This window comes from Sarcophilus harrisii, chromosome 1 (assembly GCF_902635505.1).
Source record: "Sarcophilus harrisii chromosome 1, mSarHar1.11, whole genome shotgun sequence".
NCBI lineage: Eukaryota > Metazoa > Chordata > Mammalia > Dasyuromorphia > Dasyuridae > Sarcophilus > Sarcophilus harrisii.
The window spans coordinates 216,439,340-216,463,155 of NC_045426.1; the positions used below are offsets into that span (position 1 = coordinate 216,439,340).

At 36.0% G+C, this 23,816-nt stretch overlaps 1 protein-coding gene across 1 annotated transcript in view; it reads left to right on the forward strand.

Moving 5' to 3' along the window:
• The window catches only part of SHB (SH2 domain containing adaptor protein B), a 332,850-nt gene that overhangs the window by 217,744 nt on the left and 91,290 nt on the right, over window positions 1-23,816 (forward strand). The window contains exon 4 of the mRNA XM_003761370.4: window positions 14,175-14,346. Coding sequence (XP_003761418.4) covers window positions 14,175-14,346 — 172 coding nt within the window. The remainder of the gene's footprint in view (window positions 1-14,174; window positions 14,347-23,816) is intronic.

Sequence of the window (23,816 nt, forward strand, 5' to 3'; positions counted from 1 at the left end):
AAAGAGGAAAATAGTAGCAGGGATAATCATGAGTGGGAATTAGCACTGGAGGTGAGAGCCTATGATTTATCCCAATATTTCTCTCATCCCTATCCCTTGTTTTAGGATGTTATTTTCTGTAAAATGGCATCCTTTATAGGAAAGGAATAAAATTGTTGGGTTTTTACTACCAAGGAATCTGGGTGATTAAAAGAAAGTTTTAATACTAAGCCTATATAACATTAGAAGTTAGTCTTTGGGATAAGAAATCACTATTTGATAAAAACTGCTGAGAAAACTGGAAAAAAATAGGGCACAAACTAGGTATAGATTAACATCTCACTTCACATACTAAGATAAGGTCAAAATGGGTACATGATTCAGACATAAAGGGTAACACCATAAGCACATTAGAAGAGCAAAGAATAGTTTACTTGTCAGATCTATGAAGGGAAGAATTCATGTAGAAAAAAATAGATATAGAAATAAAGTAGTACAAAATGTAAAATAAATAATTTTGATTATATTAAATTTAAAAATGTTTGCATGTATAAAACCAATGCAATCAAGATAGGAAAGCAGAAATCTGGGAAACAAATCTGTATAGCATTGTCTTTGATAAAGGTCTCATTTCTCAAATATATAGAGTACTGAGTCAAATATATTAGAATATTAGCTGTTCTCCAATTGATAAATGGTCAGATAAATGATACATTTTAAAATAAAAGAAAATTATCCACCCCCCCAAAAAAAATATAATCTAATTGAATAATTCAGAATATTTGTCAGTTGAAGGGTTCCATCCTGTAGAGATTATAGATGACTTGCTCTTGGCAAGTTAGTCAAATCAATTGGAACTCCAAATGGGAGGATTGCATTCGGTGATGTGGATGAAATAGGGCTTTCTGCTTATTTGATTCCATCATAATGAATGCCTTCTATAGACAATTCTCAAGTGAGGCAAAGAAGAGTGTGAACTTTTTTTTTAAAGAGACAGGTTTGGTGAATTAGCTTTATAAATTCCTTTTTTCCCCTATCTTTTTTATTTAATATTTTTCTCTAGTTACATTTAAAATAATTTTTAATATTTGTTTTTAAAAACTTTTGAGTTCCCTCAATTAAGAAATCACATGTGAAGTTATGCAAAACCTTTCCACAAAAGTCATGTTATAAAAGAAACAGATCTCTCATCCTAATGGGAAAAAAATCCTCAAGAAAAATAAAGTTTAAAAAAGAGAGAGAGATTATACTTCAATTTGTATTCAGACATAATTAGTTCCTTCTTTGGATGTAGATAGGATTTTTCAACATAAATCCTTCAGAATAGTTGTGAATCATTGTACCACTGAGAATAGCAAAGTCATTTACAGCTGGCCATCCCAGAACATTGCTATTACTTTGTATATAGTACATTTCATTTTGCTTATGTTCATGGAGGACTTTCCAGGTTTTTTTTTTTTTTTTCTGAGAGTATCCTACACATCATTTTCCATAGAATAATAATATTCCATAATATATCTATATTTATATGCCACAAAAAAACCTCTTTGGGTATTCATGCCTAGTAATGATGTTATTAGGTCAAAGGATATGCATGAATTTATAGCCTTTGGGGAATAGATCAGTTGATCATTTATCAATTGGAACATGGCTCTTATTTTTTTTATAAATTTGATTGAGTTCCCTCTATGTTTGAGAAATCAATCAGAGAAACTAGCTTCAAAATTCTTTTTACATTTATTACTGCTAACTGTATTTTCCTCCATTTATTCTCTCTCTCCTTTTTACCCTGTCCTTCCTCAAAAGTATTTTGCTACTTACCACTCTCCCTCAATATGATCACCCTCCCCCCTTCCCATATCCCTTTCCCCTCCTTTTTCCCTGTAGGATAACATAGATTTCTATATTCCTATTGGGTGTATATGTCATTTCCTCACTGAGGATGAGTAAAGTTAACTCTCTCACTCTCTCCTCCTTCTCTTCTCCATTGGAAAAGCTTTTTCTTGCCTCCATTTTTATGCCAGATAATTTACACCATCCCACTTCTTCCTTTCCTTTTATCCTAGTACATTCTTCTCAGTGAATTAGCTTTATGCCCCCTACTCCCTTCTTATGACCTGTCTGCTTTAGGTGTAATTAATTTCTTACTTTTGAGCAGAACTATTACAGGTATAAGATTCACACTTTTACCCTCGTGTGGTATTTCTACCCTTACATATATAAAAATGTTTCTTGTCAACAGGCCCAGATATCTGTGATAATTTTTAAAGTAAGATAATTGTATCTGTGATTAAGAAGTTTTATAAGATTTTAAAATTTACAAATAGCTTTCTTTACTATGTCCCCAGGAGTAATTATTCATCAGCATTTCAATGGATCTCATCAGAACCTATATCCCTCCAACAGTATATAGATCACAAGCTAGTCTTTTAACATTATATTAGTACCAGGACAATGCTCAACTTGTCTATCATCAATTCTCACTTTTACTATGGGACTGGTGCATTTCCTTTTATCCCCCCTTACAAGCACTGCTTGTGTGTAGTCATTGTTAGTGTTGTGTTACAACCTACTTGTGCCAACCAAACATCTCGTTTCTTTGTTTTGTCACCTGCAATTTTGATTCTTTAGAAACTGAAATGTTGGAAGTGTATAGTTTTTCTGAAAAGCATCCTGGTCTGTTTTCCTTTCATTTCTGGGCCTGGTCACTGTCCATCTGCAATGCCTGTCCAAGATAGATGTGCAAATAGAACAATCCAATTCCCATTCAGCTATGTTTCATATTCTTTTTCAGTGGTTTTCAGTCATTTTTGTTCTTCCCCTCTTTTTCCTCCCCTTTCAATAACAATAACAATAAAAATATGTTATGAAACCTCATGGTAATTTAGCACATTACTCATAATATTCTGCAATTATTTGCTGTTTAAGGCAACATTAAAGAATTTTTCATGTGAACTCATTTGACCAATGACACAAATTCCCAAGGGATTCAGGAAGCACTAAGTGGGAAGCATTGGTCTAGATAATAGTTATTCTTCAGCCACTTGGTTTTTCCTATGTCATAGTATTAAACTAAATTTCTTAAGGAATTTGAATATTTTCCCTGTTTTATTGCTGAAGAAACTGAAATAGAGAAGATTGAACAGATAGAAAACTTGAACTCAAGATCCTGGCTTTTAGTTCTGAATTCTTGTTATTAAATTATGCTGTGATATGAGTTCTTCACTGTCCTCGTGCTGAAATGCCAATAGAAATAACATGTTGCCCTTTTTTATAGAATGAAAATATAGGGCATTTCTCTCTCTCTCTCTCTCTCTCTCTGTCTCTCTCTCTCTCTCTCTCTCTCTCACACACACACACACACACACACACACACACACACACACACGTTCTCCATCAACAAGGAGGCTGCCTCCTGAGGCAGTGATTCCTGTCATACACAGAAAAAGCCATTTTTGTGCCATTGACAAGGTTTGAAAATCATAACTACCTTTCTGTGCCTGAAAATTACATGCCCTCCAGTACATATGGCTCAGTACCCAAAGCTTTGAGCTTTCACCATGACTTATCACAAAATAGGTGACAGTCGGTATGAGCGAGGTACCCACTTGGTGGGTTTCCCTGGTGCTAGGAGTAGCTTTAACCTGAGAGACTGAATTCCCTGCTTTTCTGGTGTGCAATGTAAGACAGACTGTCAGTGAAGCACTGCTGCAGCTCCGGCACGTAGTGCACAATTTGGCCACAGTATGGCATTACCTCCCCTGTCACCAGCTCATTGGCTTTCTCCACTGGTTTGTGTGCATGTGCTGCCTCTGTCAAAGGTCACTCTTTACTCATCCCATAAGTTCTCAAAGTGTGGTCCAAGGACTCCTAGACTTCCCCAAGACCTTTTTTTTTTTTTAAGAAATGCATAAAATCAAAACTTTTGGTAATAATCCTGCAGCATTAGTTGCCTATGAAAATACTTCTTGGGGCAGCTAGTTGGTGCAATGACAGAGCACCACCCTGAAGTCAGGAGGGTCTCAGACACTTAACACTTCCTGGCTGTGTGATCCTGGACAAGTCACATAACCCCAAGTGCTTCAGGAAAAAAAAAACAAAAACACTTCTCCCTTTTCCAAGATAGAGTGCATAGTGATTAATGCATCAGGCCTAGATCAGGGAGACAAGAGTTGAGATCCATCTTCAGACACTTCCTAGCTGTGTAATCTTGGATAAGTCATTTCACCTCTGTTTTTATCTATTAAATGAGGATAATATTAGCACCTCCCTCCCAGGGTTGTTGTGAAGATCAAATGAAATAATAGTTGTCCAGCACTTAGCACAGTGCCTGATACATAACAATCACTATATAAATGTCAGCTTTTATTATTAATCTATGGGAGGCCAGATTTTCTTCAAACACTTCAAGCCAAAACAACCTAACACAACAAATTGAATGCAGAAGCAGATGAGAATCCAGCTGTCTTTTATTAAGCTAAACCTATTTTGCAAAAATATATCAAACAAGGCCACTCTTCTTTCTAAATTTTTTTATTTTGGAAAATATGTTTCTCATAAAAAATATGTTGTTTATGTTAACATGTAATGTGTTTATTATAATATGGTAAATGTTGAAGATACTACCCATATAAATGGAGAGTCTTTGGAGTCCTACTAAGAGTGTAAAGGGGTCTTAAGAACAAAAAATTAAGAGAATTGATATCTTAGACTATTCCTTCTTCCATTTCCCTAACTTGTTGACCAGCGCCGGATGGATTTAGTCAGTACAGTAGTATGGAAACAAGGAAGTGTAAAATATGAATATTATAGATGTCAAATTTTTAAAATCCATAGCCCCCATTTGGGAATTCTCTTACTCAACTTAGACAATGAACTTTTTAGTGGCCACATGAATTCTATAAACAAAATGAGTGACAAGCTATCATATAGCAAAACTCTAAAGAAACTACTTTGTCAGTCATCCTCCAGACCACCCTCACTGCTCTAGATTAGGAGAAGTCTTTAGACAGTAGGAGCCCGCCTTGGACCAATCAGAGTAAATAATAGGAGCACCATATTTTGGGATAAGTCTCCCAATCTGAACTGGAGTTGGAATCTCAAAGGGAAGCCTTAACATTCAAGAGGATCAGGCATTTCTGGTCTCAAAATTTGAGAAAGCTGAGGAACCCATAAAGGAATGGAGAGGGAGAAAATTCTAGGTATAGGGAATTAATTGCCCAGTAAAAATTCCCAATTGAGAAATGGAATGGCTTATTGAGGAACAGCAAAGAGGCCCTCGTTACTGGATCATAGATACATGGAAGGGAGTAAGTTGTAAGAAGACTGGAAAAATAGGAAGGGTCTAAAGGTTTTAAACTCCAAATAGAGGGTTTTGTAATTTATCTTGGAGGTGATAAAGAGACAATGCAGTTTATTGAAGAGGGTGGGGGTGGTAACGATATGGCCATATCACTTTGATAGTTAGTTGAAGGATGGACTGGACTGGGAAGAACCTTGAGGCAGCGAGATCAACCAAATGTCTTTTGCATTAGTCTAGATGTGAATGGATGAAAAAACTATTTATTATGCACTTACTATATACAAAGCATTGTGTTAAGTGCTAAGAATAGTAATAGGTCCCTGTTCTCAAGGGACCTCAAGGACCCATTTTAAAGAAGAAGACAATGTATACAAAAGGTTTTACTTACAAAATCTGTCCTAAATCCTAAAAGATTTAGGTGATAAGGGTCTATAGAGTGTTTGCAGTATCCAGAAGAGAGAAGGCAGCCCAGCAGATGAAATGTCCACAACCTGGAAAGAATCAATAATGTTCTCCACCAAATTACATCTCATATTTGGTGGTCAGAGTTGTCTGAGCCAAGAAAAGCATTGTTATCCTAGTGTGCTGCCATCATTTGGGTTTAACTTACAATTTGTTGGATTCAGATTAAATTTTTAATCACCTACATGTTAAATTAATTCATTTCCACCATTTTAATGACTTGTGAGGGTGGTATGTTTTTCCCTAAATACAATTATTTCACATTTTTATCTTCTGCAGAAAAATCACTAAATTAAAAATATTGCCATTTTAAACTGCAGACTAAAGAGAAATTTAATTAGAAGGAAAGAAACTGTTATGTGTTTAGAGCTTCTGTGATTTCTTTTTTTCACTCCTGAATTACTACGATTGGAGCTTGAATATTTTTATTTTAAGGGAAAATGATTTGCCTAATTAAGCTTGCCATTCAGTTCCACCTGTTCTCTCTAAAATATATGGGTTGCAATATATTTTCTAAATATTAGGGTTGCAAATGAATATATAAATTAATTCAGTGGGGAATCAGAGTATTGTCTAGGACATTATTAGATTTTATCCAATTTAGCTGATTTGAAAATTGATACTATTCTATGAAGAAGAAAAACAGCAGGCGTCAAGTTTCTTCCATTAATGAACCCTTATATCTGTGTATAGTCATAACACAGTTTTCTATGCTAATAATAATAATAATAACTAACATATAGCCTTTAAAGATTACAGAGCATTGCATATACATTTTCTCTTATCTACACTGTGGCAGTCGATTTAATTTTGAAATTTTAAGTCTATAAGTAGTGTAAACTTCTGACTTTAGATAGTTCTTCTCTCCCCAGCCTACTTTATACCCTTATGGGATCAAAATTAACTGATTTGAGTTTCTCGTCCTTATTCTTCCTCTGTTCAAATGATGGGAAAATCAAAAATAGAAACAATCAGTCAATAAAGTATATATGTGAGGTGCTGGGCTAACCATTTAGGCATGTAAAGAAAGGAAAGGAGAAGAGAAATGTGACCCCACTCACTTTTCAGTATATTATATTGCTTCCCAGCACCATCTGCTTTAGAACCTTTACATATCATTTATATATACCACAATTTTTGTCTTTTAAAAATGAGCTCCTCCAGGAAGGAGACCAAATCTTAAGCTTTCTTAGAATGCCCCATATAACCTTTCATGGCACTGCCCACATAGACATGCTGTACATAAAATAAAAGCACAAACTGCACAAAGTTGCCCTGAGCAAATTTGCTTTGAATGAAGTTAACACATAACTGCAAAGCTAATTTGCTAAAGTCAGATCTGACTATGTCACAACCTTGCTCAAGAAACTACTGTGATTCCCTTTTTCCTCTAGGAGAGACTAAATTTCTTTTTTTTTAACTTTTAGAATTCTTTGCAATCTGTCTGCCATACTTTACAAGCCAGCTATGTGCTTTGCATTTCAATCAAATTGGTCAGCTTGCTAGTAGAGTTTATCTTTTCTGTTTCAAGGAGTTAAGGTGCAGAACCTCTGAGATTTGGAAAATCCCACATAAAAGTTTTGGCCCTTTCTTCATACCAGAGAAAAAGTCTGGATTCTTTCTTTTTCTTTATAAGGTGCTTATAAAACCTTATTGTAAAATGTGGGTTGATATTATATAATACTATACACACATTTTATGCATTTCTGAGTTTTTAAACTTTTTCTATGTAAGCTGCTGGCCTTCCAATGTCATCTGTGACTTCTGCAAAACTCCTAAAAAATTTCCATTTAATTTCTTACACCCAACCCCATAGATAAATCTAAACCACCATGCAGAAAGTCGCTATGTGGAAGGGACATCTGTGCAATCTTCTGTCTCTTAATCTTTACGCTCTAAACTTCTCCCCTAGTTTGGTATGGTAAGAAAAGCACTGGCTGTGAAAAGAAACATCCTGGGTTCAAATCCCACTTCTTTTGCATACTCCTAATTGGGTGATTTTAAGGCAAATTACTTAACTCAGGTTACTCATCTGTACATTAAAGGGATTGGACAACAGAACTTCCAATTTCTCTTCCAGCTCTACATGTAGAATCCTATAAACAAAATTCTACACTAAGTAGAATGTAGAAATCTACTTAATAAATTCTACATGAAGAATATTAATTTTTAATATGGTACAGTGGAAAAGGTACTGAATCTGGAGTCAAATGAAACCACGATTTGTGCCCTTGCCTCCAAAATTTATTAGTTCATACCCTTTGATCCAGCTCTCTACTGGGCCTGTATCCCAAAGAGATTATTACAAAAGGAAAAGGAACCACATGTGCAATATTTGTGGCAGCCCTTTTTGTAGTGGCAAGAAATTGGAAACTGTGTGGATGCCCATCAATTAGAGAATGGCTGAATAAGTTATGGTATATGAATGCTATGGAATATTATTGTTCTGTAAGAAACGATCAGCAGGAAGATATCAGAGAGGCTTGGAGAGACTTATAAGAACTGATGCTGAGTGAAATGAATAGAACCAATGCAACATGGTACACAAAAGATTATGTGATGATCAGCTCTGATGGATTTGCTTCTTTTCAACAAAGAGGTGATTCAGGCCAATTTCAATAGACTTGTGATGGAGAGAGTCATCTGCATCAGAGAGAGGGTTTATGGGGACTGAATGTGGATCATAACAATATTTTCAACCTTTTTGTTATTGTTTGCTTTTTTTTCTTTTTTCTTTTTTTCCTTTTTGATCTGATTTTTCTTACATAGTATGATAAATGTGGAAATATGTTTAGAAGAATTGCACATGTTTAACATATATTGAATTACTTGCTCTCTAGCAGAGGGGTGAGAAAAAGGAGGGGAAAAAAAATTGTAACCCAAGGTTTGCATTGGTGAATGTTGAAAACTATCTTTGCATATATTTTGAAAATAAAAAATTATTATAACAAAATTTTAGCTTAGTGACTAGGGATGGGGAAGAAATAAGCATTTAGAAAGTACTTACTATGTGCCAGGCACTGTTCTAATAATCACTTTACAAATTATTTCATTTATCTGGAAGGTAGATGCAATCATTTTCCCCATTTTACAGTTGAGGAAACTGAAACAAGAAGTAGATAAGTGACTTGCCTAGGGTGTTACAGTTAGTATCCAAGGACAGATCTGAGTTCAGGTCTTCCTGTCTCCAGTCCCAATGTTCTCTCTACTGACACACCAGCTTCCTCTACTGTGAGCAAGGTAGTTAACTTTTTTCAGTTCATTTTCCTGAGATTACCAGAGATTCCTGAGGTTCTTTGCTGTATTGTTTAGCACTTTTGCCTGTTGTCTATTTTTCAAGTAAATTAGAAACCATGTTATGCTTCCCCTAGGGCCTAGACTCTACTGGAGACTTAACCTTCATCAGACTTCTGACTTCCTAGTAAATAAGTAGAAGTATCCCCTGGGAAGGCGACTACGTAGCCTCATTTTGAGGGATTATCTCATTTCTGTTATTTAGTCAGTGCTCCAAAAGGTCTTTGGACAGTTAGCAAATCCCACAATTTTGGAACTGAAGTAAACCTTAGCAATCATTTCTTTTCTTTTTATTAATGAGGAAATCGAGACTCAAAGGAATTAAGTCATAGCACTAGAGATTTAAAACTAGAAGATACCTTAAAAGATATCTAGTTCAAATCCCTAATTTTATAAGTAAGAAAGGTTAGGACCCAGAAAGTTGAAATTAGTTAAAATACAGGACCCTTTTGTGAAAATGTGAACAATACACACATACTAGTGAATACTTTGGTTCCATGAATATAACAATATTACTGCACAGTTTTTCTTTTAAAAAGTTAATGTATACAGAGACCTGTGGGAAGAATTATGTGAATTGATACAAAATGAAGTAAACAACCAGGAGAGACAAATACATGATAACTACAATAATATAAGCAGGAATAACAGCATCTCAACAATCAAAGCTGCATCCTGCAAAATTATAATAATTAAGCTTGACTCCAAAGAAGAGAGAAGAGAGAAGAGAAGGCACTGCTCTACCTTCTTCTCTTCAGAAGTGGTAGATTATGGTATGGAACATGCCATATAAACATCAGATTTCTTCAGTATTGATTTAATTTGCGGAATCTTTTTTTTCCTCTTGTTTATTTCTTATATAGCTCTCTGAAAGGAAGCGCTATGTTAATAATAATAATTTTTTTTAGGTTTGCAAAACGTTTTACATATGTTATCTCATCCTCACAACAACTCAGGCATAATTAATACCCCCATTTTACAGATGAGGTAACTGAATCTGAGTCAGTCAATAAGCATAGCTGTCTATTGGAAATTATAGATAATTTTATAATAAAAGATATCAGTAGTAATTTTTAAAGAAGAGAAATATTCTCAGATATATATATATATATATATATATATATATATATATATATATATATATATATTTAAAGGTAATCAGAGTTAAGTAACTTGGCCAGGGTTACACAGCTAGTAAGTGTCTGAAATCAAAGTTGAATTCATGTCTTCCAAGGCTGGTGCTCTAGCTACTGAATCACCTAGCTGCCCCTAGATTATGATTATTTTAAAAAAATAAAGAAAACCCCAATATACTAAATGTAAAAGGAAGAAATAAAATGAATGATTATTTAATATAAATGTATATATATTTAAGCAATAGAATAGTACTCAATACTTATAAGTATTTTCAATCTCTTTTGTTCATTAGCTACCTTGAGAACAAAAATTAACTTTACATTATATGGAATGTTAGGAGCATTGCAGAGTCTTTAAAATTTATGATTTCAAAAGTGTATGTTTATAGTATAATCAAAAATATGTTATTTACCTCCTAGTCATAGAAAGAGAAAAAATGTAAAAATTCAACCTCCTCCTCTATTTATTTTTTTAATGAGGAGGCCTAGGACCCAGTAAGAGACTTGGCCAAGTCCAGGTTTCCTAACCCAGAGAACTAATTGCTTTTTCCATTGTACCATTCCCATTCTGAGTTTCTCCCTTTAGGCTGCTCAATTTTCTTGGAAAAGAAGAAATTCTCTCTCTCTCTCTCTCTCTCTCTCTCTCTCTCTCTCTCCCAGTGATTAGAGTATAATCTTCCATTCTAGAACCCCAGTATACTTCACCATACTGTTGCCTGAATGCCTCATTGAATGCTTCATTTCAGCAGCTAAGATTATTTGTCACACACTTTTCTCACTCTAGAGTCACTTGAAATTCTTTTTCTTTTTTTTTTTTTAATGAATCAAGATCCCCAAGCCAGATGTTTATGTCATCCTGGCTGAGACATTAATCTGTAGGAGCCTTCAAATTTAAACTACACACTTCTTTGTCAAAGGATTTCTTGTGGGTACTGATTTTTAAATACAACATTACCATCACAATATTACTATGATGGTTACATCCAGGAAAATGTGTTAGAGGGCTTATTTTTGCTGGGTTAAGTTAAATGGTTTTCAGTATCTAATTAAGTATATTGTTCAGGGGCTCCAGGCACAAAGCTAGTACATTAGCATTCATCTATCCCCAACAGACAGAATATTTCCATATTAGAGTGGCTGTTTCCAATTTTATTCCTATTGAAAATAATAGCTGATTGCAAGTTGTATTATAGGCCTGTGCAACTGCCTTTAGCCCTGGTTCATTCACAGAATTACTCCTTGTTTAGGATGTTGGATTTTTAAAGGAAGTATTTGTGCAATATGCTGAAATTAGGAAAGGAAATGTTTTCTTTTACTTCTCTAAGTATATTTTGGAGAAGAAATATAGTTGACATAAAAATATTAAACAAAATGGAAAATGATTTGTAAAGATATTTTTGCAAACGTAAGTTCGCATTTTGATTGCAGTACATAAGGAATGGAAAACCTGACAACCTTCACTCACACAATAACAGCCTGAAAAGAGTGCTGGACTTGAGAGGACCTGGATGAGTTCCACCTCAGGCACCTGTTACCTGTGTCACTAGGCAAATCATTGCATCTCCCCAGCCCTCAGTTACCTCGTCTCTATAATGAGGGAGTCAGACTAAAAGAACTTTAAGTCCCCTTTGGCTCTAAATATATGAGCCTGTGAACTCTGACTCATATCTTTTAATCATTGACCATGGAGTGGAATTGCATGGCGTGTAAATTAGTTAGTTAGTATTTAAGGAAGGAATGACACCAGCTGTGTAACCACGGGCAAATAAATCACTTACCCTTTCTGAACTTCATTTACCTCACTTGCAAAATGAGGATAATAATCCCATGTTGTTGCAAAATACAAATGTGATAACATATGTGAATTACTTTGCAAATCTTAGAGAATCATGTAAAGTGCTAGCTATATATAATTTTTTTTTGCTTTTTTTTTTCTTATTTTAACACAGTAGTTGAAGTATTTACTTAACAGTCTTTCAGTTACTGAAGGCAGAGAGTTTGTAAAAGCCAGTGTTCTCAGATTCGCTACACTAATTCTGTCAGGGGAATAAGTAGGGGACACATCACCCTAACTGTTTGTACCCTTAAGATTAGGGCTACCATCCTGGTAAACATTTGTCCCTGACATGCGGTATTTAGCACACAGAGACCCCTGGTGTCCTCTTCATCCCACAATTGAAGAGACATTCATGTGGTTTCAGTTTCTTGCCACCTTAGTTAGTCATCTTCAACCCTAAAATGTACCTGTCACATGAATTTAGAAATCTATGAATTTACCATGTCTCATTAAAATCATAGAAATGTGAGTTCTGACATGCCCTGATATACTTTCTTAAGATGTTTCTTTCCAAGGGGAATATATTAATATTTCCCCATAGTATTCTTTACTTTTCATTCAGGACTAATTTCAAAATAAAGGACACAGGTCTCTAAGAATAAAAAGAGGGATGAAGTATCTAATTAGCCCTACCCCAGTCAGGGATGAAAGTAACTGATTTTATTCCACTAAACAAAAGTATTCTTTGTAAACTTACTTTTACATGCCCAAAACATAAGCTTACTTAAAAATCAAAATCCATGCTCATCAATTAGGGATGATAGAGTAGAATGGAGGGAGAGAGAGAGAGAGAGAGAGAGAGAGAGAGAGAGAGAGAGAGAGAGAGAGTATATATATATGATGGAATATTAGTGTTGTGTAAGAAATGATAAGTAGGCACATTTCAGAAAAACCTGGAAAGACTTATACAAACTGATGTTGAATGAAGTAAACGGAACCAAGAGAACATTGTACATAGTAACAGCAAGATTGTATGAACAACTGATAGACTTAGCTCTTCTCAGCAATACAGTAATCTAAGACAGTTCCAATAGACTTGGGATAGAAAATGCTACCCTTATCTAGAGAAAGAATATGGAAACTGAATGAGGATCAAAGAATACTATTTTCACTTTTAAAAAAAAATTTCTTTCTAGCAATTTTTCCCTTTTGTTCTGAATTTTCTTTCTTTCACAACACGACTAATATGGAAATATGTTTTAAATGATTGTATATGTGTACTAACCTATATCAGATTGCTTGCTTTCTTAGAGAGGGGGAGGTAAGGAAGGAAGGAAGAAAAAAATGTAACTCAAAATCTTACAAAAAAGTTGAAAATTACTTTTACATGTAATTGGAAAAAAATAAAATACAGTTAAGTAAAAATAAATATCCATGTTTGTTTAGTCATTTTCAGACATGTCTCCTCAACAGTGGCCTGGATGTCTTATAACTGAAGCGCCCCATATCATTCTTTCCTAAATTCATAACAATTCTGCTGTGCCATGTGTGGCTCATTGGTATGGCTTTAATAATATATTATTCTTGCATCCTGAATCATGCATAAGATCCCAATACATACCTCATATCATACTTGTGATTATCAGTACATGGATCATTAATATCTTTTTTTATATATCAGAGAGAAAGTAAGTATTCTGAGGCTATTCTTATCCAATCTCAAGTGTAAGCCCCATCCATGCCAATCTGTTAAAAAAAAAGTGGATTTCACCTGTTTATAATTGAGTGTAGAAGAACAAAATGTACCCACCCAATCTGAACACTCATCAGTCACAACAAAGTGTGGAAGAAATAGTAACTGAGTCATCCTGAGAGATCCTCATTCCAGTTACATTCACTTTAAATATTTTAAACAAAGAACACCAACAGTTGCCTCATATGTGATTTCAGAGCATCTGGATTATCATGTTCTAAAAAGCCAAATATATTTTTAGCCTTGCAGTTTTCACTGTAGGAAAAATTACTTTAGTAAGGCACCTTACTGAGAAAATTTTTCTTTGCTTAAAACATTAAATACTGGTTTGGAAAGAGTAAATAGCATCCTTATCTTGTGAAGGAGGCCTTGTAACAAATTGGACCCATCTTCAGATACTTACACTTTTATGAAACATGTTATCCTGACTCTTACACTCTCTGATAACTCATTTATCTTAATCTCTTACAGCTCAGTTTAATGGTAATGAGAAAAGGCAGTCTTCCCCATCACCTTCCAGAGACAGACGTCGACAACTCCGAGCCCCAGGTGGAGGCTTCAAACCCATCAAACATGGAAGCCCAGAGTTCTGTGGGATATTGGGAGAAAGAGTCGATCCTACTGTCCCATTGGAAAAGCAAATGTAAGTTCAAAGAGGAATTAGCTTTATCCTGGAGTTGTGGTAACTTTGTTAATTTAACTGCTAAGTCATATAGTGATACTTGGGGTTTGCAGGCTTACCTGGAATTTTGATGCCATCAGCTCATACACTATCAACACCAGACTCACTGGTGACCCATCCAGCCTTGGTTTGAAGACCACAACCAACTGAGCTCATTTGTACTTTTGTTCTTGCACTTGTGCTCAGTCCCAGTTCTTCATGATCCCATGTGGGGTTTTCTTGGCACTGACACTGGAGTAGTTTGCCATATTCCTCAGCTCATTTTATAGATGAGGAAAGTGAGACAAAGTTAAGGGACCTCCCCAGTGTCATCCAGTTAGTAAGTGTCTGAGGCTATATTTGAATTGGAGAAGATGAGTCTTCCTGACCTCAGGCTTAGCACTGTATCTAACCTGGCTCATTTTTCCTTTTAGATAGTTGTAATTTTTCAGGAATCTGCTTTGAGATGTTATCAGTTACTGCACATGTACCTCCTTGATCATCATCCCCTTCACCTTGTCCTTAAGAAGGAGACATTTCTTTTTCTTTAACTTTAAGAGAGGCATCTGGATATATTGAATTCAAAGAAGTGACGTCCAAGTTAGGAGGACCTGAGTTATGTCATGTGGGCATGCACCTCTCTAAGACCACCCATAAATTATAGAGCAGATGCTGTTCTTTGTTGGAAGAGGGAGTTTGCTCATTGGGAGTCCCCTATGTAAATGAGATCATTAGTCTGGCTCACCAAAACAAATCTTTTATATCTTAGATATCTTTTAAATATAGTACATTTTTAATCCTCTTTATCATCAGTGAGGAATAAGAAGAAATGATGAGCCTTCAAACTGTTCAAATTACTGCCTGTCCTTTAAAAAAGAAAGTGCAGATTTCATTTAGTGCCAGTCAAAAAAGTTTATAAGGGTCATAATAGATTTAGGACTTTAGTGGATATCAAGTAAATTGTACAACTGAAGAAACTGAAATAAAGGGATTCATTGACTTATCCAGGATCACACAGCTAGTAGAGGAGATAGGATTTGAACGAACTTCTGGCCTACTATACAAAAAGACATGAGAATAGGGCCTGGGTTCCAATTTCAGACCAAGGGCTGATCTCCATTGTAGAGTGAATTTCCTGATTAGAAGTTTTCCTTTCAACAAATACATGAACGACATGAAATTACATGTCTGTTCTCCCAAAAGTATCTTCCTCTAGGGCAACAGTAAGATTAATAATAATAATAGCTAACATTTTGACAGTGCTTACTCCATGCCTGACATTGTGCTGAAGCTCATTACAAATATTATCCCATTAGATCCTTACAACGACTCAGGGATGCAGCTGCTATTGTTATCACCCCATTTTACAGATGAGAAAGCTGAGGCATACTGAGTCACATAGCCAGCAATTGTGTGAGACCAGGTTTGCACTCTCATCTTCCTGACTGTAGGCCCAGCACTACCTCTTAACCCCAATAACTACCCCCAACTAATACCTCTGTCCCATTTACTCATTATCTCTCATACACATATTTTCTTATAATTAACCATTCAAAAACAATCAGTTAAATTCACCAGAATATTTCATTTGCCTGAGTCCTTCCTCCATGTATTAATTCTATGAATCTGAATTTTCATGAATAGAATTTTCTTAAAGCAAAGTAAACCTTCACACTTCAGAAAATTCCAGGCAAATTAAAATCAGTACTTTTTTGTTTTGCTCTTAGCAAGTTTTCCATATGATCACAGATTCTTTCTTGAATAACATACTACCAGAGCTTTCGTCACTTGATAACCATTGTGGGAACAGCAGCTCCCATCCTGGTCACACGAGCCTCACCCTTCCCTGCTGCTCCTGGCCCCAGGCTTCTCACCAAGAGAGGCTTCCACTCCCATTGTGGACATTCTCCTTGGGAGGTCCCAGGACCCACAGCAGCCCAGTGCCTGTGATCTTCACTGGTTTCAGTCTGTGGCTACCTGTATATGCCCAGGGCACAGAGGAACACATGTGGTGCTTCCTTACAACCAGAAGTGACCCTGCTGTATCCATGTGGACATCATGTCATGATTTACCCGCTAGCAAGGGCCTCCAGATCCCTACCTGGGTCCCTCACCCAGCCCTGTGACATTACTCTTCTTGGGCTCCATCTACACCATCACCCCCACCTCCCGGGCTAGTCCTTTGTCTGAAATCAGCACTAAATACCCGATTCACCTGTTAGAAGAGTTCCTAATGTTTTTGTCTCGTGGATTCCTTGGGCTTGGTGATAAGTTGTTTTTCAGTTACCTCTGACTCTTTGTGATCCTATTTGGGGTTTTCTTGGCGAAATGGTTTGCCATTTCCTTCTTCAGCTCATTTTACGGATGAGGAAACTGAGACAAACAGGATTAAATGGCTTGCCCCTAGTCACACAGCTAGGAAATGTCTGAGGTCAGACTTGAACTTGGGAAGATGAATCAGCCTTACTGCACCGCCTAGCTGTGAACTGTGGACCCTACCCCTCAGAATAATGTTCTTAAATGCATAAAATAAAACATTGAAAACCTGGATCTAATCACAGAATGAAAGTGTCCGTACTTCAGTATGTAATCAAAAGGTGAGGAGATTGGGTTATGCTAGCACAATGCTAATCCTTTGGGAAGTGAGCAGTCTTGCTGAGTTGAATCAGAAGAACTGCCACGTCCCCATTGTCAGGGAGAAGAGGGACACTTCCTGATTATCTTTTAAAATTTATCAGTTTAGGAAACTGAGCGGATGCCCATAAGTTGGGGAATGGCTGAATAAGTTACGGTATATGAATGTGATGGAATATTATTATTCTGTAAGAAATGAGCAGCAGGATGGTTTCAGAGAGATCTGAGGTGACTTACATGAACAGATGCTGAGTGAGATGAGCAGAACCAGGAGCTCATTGTATACGGCAACAAGACTATACGGTTATCAATTCTGCTGGATGTGGCTCTCTTCAACAATGAAGTGATTCAAACTAGTTCCAATGGTCTTGCAATGGAGAGAGCCATCTATACCCAGAGAGAGGGCTGTGGTGGAGACTGAGTGTGGGTCATAACATAGTATTTTCACTTTTTTATAGTCGTTTGCTTACTTTTGTTTTCTTTCTTATTTTTTTCCGTTTTGATCTGATTTTTCTTGTGCAACAAGATAATTGTGGAAATATGTAGAGAATTGCACATGTTTAACATGCATTGGATTACTTGCTGTCTAGGGGATAGGGTGGGGGGAAGGGAGGGAAAAAACTGTGGAACACTAGTGCAAGGGGAATGTTGAAAATCATCTATGCATATGTTTTGAAATTAAAAAGCAATTCAATTTAATGTGAGTATAGACCTGTAAGGAAGCCCCCCAAGGAAGGGGAGAGGAAGAATTTCTCATTCCCTCCCATGCCCAGTGACCGTGTTGCTTCTAGGCACAGCCACTCAACCAATGAGAGACAGATCATCCAGCAAAGACACATACTCCAGGCCAACCTGGAGATGGGAGTTAGTCCATCAGTAGAGAGGGGAAACAGCTTCTTGTAGTGGGATTTCTTGGAGAAAAAAAGAGAATTGGTTATGGGAGAGCTAGCCCTGTAGATTGAGAGAGAATAGGAGAACTTTACAACCCAACTGAGTAACCCACCCAGGATGGAACTACATCATAACTCTATGAAAAGAGAAGCAGTCTTGTAAACACCAGAATTTTGAGTTGCATTGAAAGTATACATTTTGGAGTAGCCAGGTGGCGCAGTGGATAGAGCACCAGCCCTGAAGTCAGGAGGACCTGAGTTCAAATTTGACCTCAGACACTTAACACGTCCTAGCTGTGTGACCCTGGGCAAGTCACTTAACCCTAATCACCTCAGCCAAAAAAGAAAGAAAACATACATTTCCTAAACATGTGCCTAGCTGTTGTATTCTAAGTTTATGCCTACTTTTCTCCCAAATGCTGTGTATATTAACTGGGAGATCCCAGATTTATGAGGGGGAATGTTTTCTAGCTATATGTCAGCTTCCTGCTTGTTGTGGGAAATACACTACTGGGGACCTGGAAACTAGGTCAGTCCTGAAGATGAGACGGCAGGCATTTGGAGATCCAACACTGGAGTACAAGTACAAATTGTGGCCGAACCCTGGGAGGGATGACACCCTTACTAACTAATCCCTCCACTTTTTTCCCTTCCAATAATTCATTGTGAAATGAAAAGAATTCACGTTTTGAAAAGCTGCCCCACTCATGGGCAAACTTTGCCGAGTCCTAACAAACTAGACAGACCAGATAATGCATTGTAATTCTTGAACCAACTTAGCCAAGTTTGAAGGGTTCAGTTACCAAAAGCTTGGGCAAAAGATAATTTTTTTTCAGTCACAGAAACATATAAATGCCATTTACTAAGTCATAGAGGAGTCTCAATCAACAAAGAAAGTGCTAGTGTCAATGAAATATTAGATACTTCAAGTATAGAAGAATCCATCTCCTTTCTCTTTTGTAGCCTTTGTACTAGGACTTATTAATTGCCTCTTTTGGAAAGACTTCTCTGGAATGTTTATTCCAGTAACCTCTTCCATTAGAGAACTCCTAAAATGCTTTTTTTTCATCCTCAATAATGTACTCATCCAATACTATCTTTTGTAGCAAGCTAATTTGTTGGGGGGGGGGGGGTTTCCCCCAGTCTATGTCTTATCTCACCCAAATAATTTTAAGCTTTTTGTTAACAGAGACAGTGGCTTCTATGCCTTTGGTATCTTCCCAATACACCATATATAATAAGTGGTCAATAAATCCTTATTGGTTAAATAAAAGAAGGTGTCTTTGTAGTTTGTGAGATGCCCTTCTAATATGCATTAGGTCCCATGCTGAGATCTGGAAGATGGCAGCTTTTCTTGTACACAGCCACAGCAATATTCCCTACAGAAATTCACTAGAACAGAATTAGAGTTTATAGTAAAGTAATAAAGATTGTGGTCCCAGAAGACTCACATTAATTGAATTCTTCTAAGAGCATTACCAAATTTGTTCTTTGCTATTCACATCCTAACCAAGTTGCCGGAAGACACAAATGGCTGATGCAGCAAGAATGACATTCTTTTTGTTGTAATGGTTATTTGCAGAAACTACAAAAGAAAAGAGAATCAGAGGGTCAGGGCCTCTCAACAAATTGAATTTTTTCTGCATTCTTTTTTTTAAATTTTATTTTTATTCTGGATGTAAACACCCAGCAAAATTAGTATTTCCATATGCAAAGTAGAATAGAAAAAAAAGAATTGAACATGATATCTCAAATGTTTGTGACATACAACTCCCTTTTAAGCATATAATAAATTTAACATAAACTTTCAAGAATATCCTGCTTGTCTGGGGGTTTCCTTTTGACCTTCCTTCTATTCTTAATTTCTTAAAATGCTTCAATGGCACTTTTTTTCTTTCTTTTTTCTTTTTTGACAACCCTAACTCTAGTTTTAATTTCCCCTCTCAAATAGAAAAAGAAATAAGGATGGAGAAAGGAAGAAAGGTGAAAGAAAGAAAGCAAGAATGAAAAGTCAAACCCTTGCAACAAATCAAGCAAAAATAGATTTCCCACAGTGGCTGTGTCTAAAACAGCATATTGATAATAAAAAACAAACAAACAAACAAACTGGTTTCTGAATTATTCTCACTCCCAAGGATAGTATAATATCACAGAATTATGGAACTGGGAGAGTAATCATCTAGTCCAACTCTTCATAATATAAAATATTTTTATAACATTTCTGGAAAATAGCTTCCACTTAAATTTCTCAAGTGATAGGAAACACAAAACCTCAGTACAGTAAATATTTATGAAGCACTTACTATGTGCTAAGCACTAAAGATAAAAATAAGAAAAGAAAGACAGGCCCTGACCTCAGAGAGTTTTTCTGTTTAATGAAGGAAGACCCAAAAAGAAGCAAAATGGGGGAGGGGATATTAGATATGAAGCATGATGATGGCACAGTTGAAAAGAAGCAGTCAGCTAGTAGGAAATGAAGAATGTGCTTGTTCTGGGTCCTCTTCAAAGGGAAGATTTGGGAACAGTTTTTTATTCTATCCTCCAACCTTCCAGTCAGAGAGGCAGAAGTGTTATTCAACTGAAGTCAACTTCCGTATAACTTCCACCCATCAGATTCTAGTTCCATTCCTAATACTAAGCAAAGTAACTGCAATTCATTTCCAATTAAACAACTTTTCACATATTTGAAATATCCCCCAGTAATTCACTGCCACTTAGTAGAGACTTTGAAGTTTGAGACAGATCCATTGGAAAGTTTTATAATTTATCCTATATTATTACTTCATTCTAGGCACCTTGTTGATTTCATATCTACCTCATTCATCCAGTGAGAGGTGGGGTCAAATTTTTATAACATTGATTTAGTAATTGGCCTCCATATTCTAGGAGATAGCATTCTACCCTTGGAAATGGGAAGATTTGCCTACCTCAGAAACTTACTATGTAATCATAGTCAAATAACTTGACTTCAGTTTCTTCATCTGTAAAAGATGATAATATTTACCTTACAAATTTGATGAAAAGAAATGTAAACTATTTAGCAAAATTTAAGTCAGTCTATAACTGTGAGCAATTATTCAGAGAAGTATTACCGAACAGAGATGCTATTATCAAAATTCTGACAAATGTTTGTTTAGGAATAAAAATTTCTTATTTCTAAAAACTTGAACAAGAAGTTATGACATCTACTGTGAAATTAATGAATAATATTACACAAAACAGATTTGTAAATAAGAAGAAATCTCTTGAGCAGACAAATGCTAGAATTGTCTAATTCAGTTCCCTGGCAGAATTTCATTTATTTAGTCAACTCTGTGTTTTGTACCACCACCCCCCAACCCAGTTCACATTTCATTGGCATTTATCTGCTATTTATTAGTTCTCTTCATCCATTTTTTCTCTAATAAAAAAAATGAAGGTAATACTACATGGTATATCTGCTTAAAAAGATTATTTTGAGGAAAATGTATATTAAACAAACTACCAAGTTAATGTGGTAGTTATTATTATAACCATCTGGAGATTCAAGACCCTTATCAACTAACTAATATATTTATTCAAATACATAAGCCACACTTCCCTTCCCCCCAAAAAAAAATGACATGTGTAAAACCTGAGTGTGGTTTGTCAGTGTACTCTTAATACCAAAGACAAAAGTGATAGCCTCCTAGCAGCAGCTACAGGATCAATAGCATCTTCACTGGCTAACACTGTTGTTGAAAGGGCCTGTGCCTGATGCTCCTACTAACTAGTAGTGCTAGGAATTGACAAGGGAAGCAGATCCTTCCTGTATGCATTTTCTCACTAATTTCAGTTGTCTCCTTAAGATAAGGGTCTCCCTTGCAAAGACCTAACAACTATGCTTTCTTCCCCGTCCCATCTACCTACCTACATTCCCAAGGCTGGAAAAGATTACTGGAGAGTTGTGGTAAGGCAGGATCCTAGGAGTTCTCCTTCCCATGGGGTTTATACTTTTTGTCTTATAATTCTGACATTGCCCTTCATCTTCTCAGGACTGCAAATAATGCAAATGCATACTTATCTAGAAAGCAAGACCAGGAGTGTAGGGTCCATGAAATTGTTTCCTTGCTTTGTCACAAAAGAGAAGGGTAGGAAAGCAAGAAAAAAGAGATCCATTTATATTTCCCTCCTCTTCTCCCTTGAAAAGGCAAATTCCCATCAATTTCCCAACTTCTCTGAATTTCTTTTAACTTGTTATGATGCCCTGTTTTTTATGTTGCAAAATTTCATTTATTAAATAAAATAGGTTCTCCCAAGTAGGTGTTAGTTATCTTGTTCATAAAATCATACTCTGGTTCAGTTAATATTTATTGATTACTCATCATGTACAAGGCCTTCTGTCAGGTGTTTGAGGGCATTCAAAGATGAATTAGATTTGGATCCTGTGGAGCTCGTAATCTAATAAGAAAGAAAAGTCACAGACACGGTAAAAGGATAACTTTCCACCTACACAAGACATTAAACATCAGCAGACATATGAGTGAAGCCAAAAAGTCCGCAGTATTCAGAGAATGCTACACACGAAAGGGTCCAGGTGAGGACTTCCCAGAAAAGGTAGGACTTGAACTTTACCTTGAAAAATGATAAAGATTCAGATAGCCTGGGAATGATAGGGTTTGGAAGGCTGCAGCAGAAATAGAAGAAAGAGAGAAGTCCAAGGATTTGGCTTGCCAAAGTGACAGGAGTCAGCTGGAAAAGAGTAAGTAGCAGAAAAATTTTAAAAGAATTTAAATGTAAGCTAATGTTATTCTTGGATCTATTCCACTCTTCATCATTCCAAGGCATCTTTTCTGAATGGTATTTCAGTGTTAACATGATTAAGAATCAGTCTCAATTACTGTGTCTCAGGGTTAACCATCTACAATTTGAAGTATAAATTACTTCCTGGAGAGTGATGTCAGAGGAAAGCAGTGAATATGGGGTTACATATATAATATGTGCCATTCTTCTTCATTCTCTTTTCTTTTTAATGGAAATTCTACTTCCATTATGAGAAGAAAAGGGCTAGAAAAGAAGGTAGAAACAAAATATTCTGTTATTTCAGTCTTAAGATTGCATCAGATATACTTACTGCACTGTTGATAAGTCATGTATTCATCAAAGAATTCCTTATGGTACTTAGCATTGGGCCAAACACATAATAGACATTCAATAAATGCTTTTTCATTGAAGGAGTGATTGGCATAAATCACTATTTTGTGAATGAAGTCATTGGCCAGCTCATTTGCCTAAGTTATTTGACATTTTTATCATTAGAACATGGTAGCGGCAAATGGGACATGCCCCTCTAAATTCATATTAGAACAGATTGCAGGTTTTCCCAGACCTTATAATGTACCTTTGCCCCTTAAATTTTGTTTTTAGAATATATAGTAACAGAAATATGCTTTCTCATGCCAATTTAACAGCTTAGCTTTAGCTATGCATTAAGACAGCAGAGATGATTGCTCAGCAGGTGTTGTGTTAATCATTTATCACAACCACACAGACTGGGTAGCAGGTTTTTCTAGTTTTTGTGCACCATGCACAAAAACTGTTCACTTTCTAATCAACAAACAAAACAAGATCCAAAGATATCACACTTCACTTTACTTTTTAAATAGTATCTTTAGTATTGTTTTAAATTAATCTGTTCCTATGTAAACATCCAGTCTGTCAGGCTCTATTTTGCCCAGCACCCAAGTAATTCTCTACCTATAAATAAAGCATCTAATTAGGGCATTAATTCTTCTGGTGTATTACTTCTAACCTTTGATCATTACTTCTTAAGACCAGTAAAAATAATCTCTACATAAAACAGTTAATGTTGCTTCTTAAACATCTTACCCATTTTCAGGGAAATAATTTCTGATATGGAGCACTGTTTCCATTAGCAATTCTTAGATTTTAGGGATTCCAGATTATAGA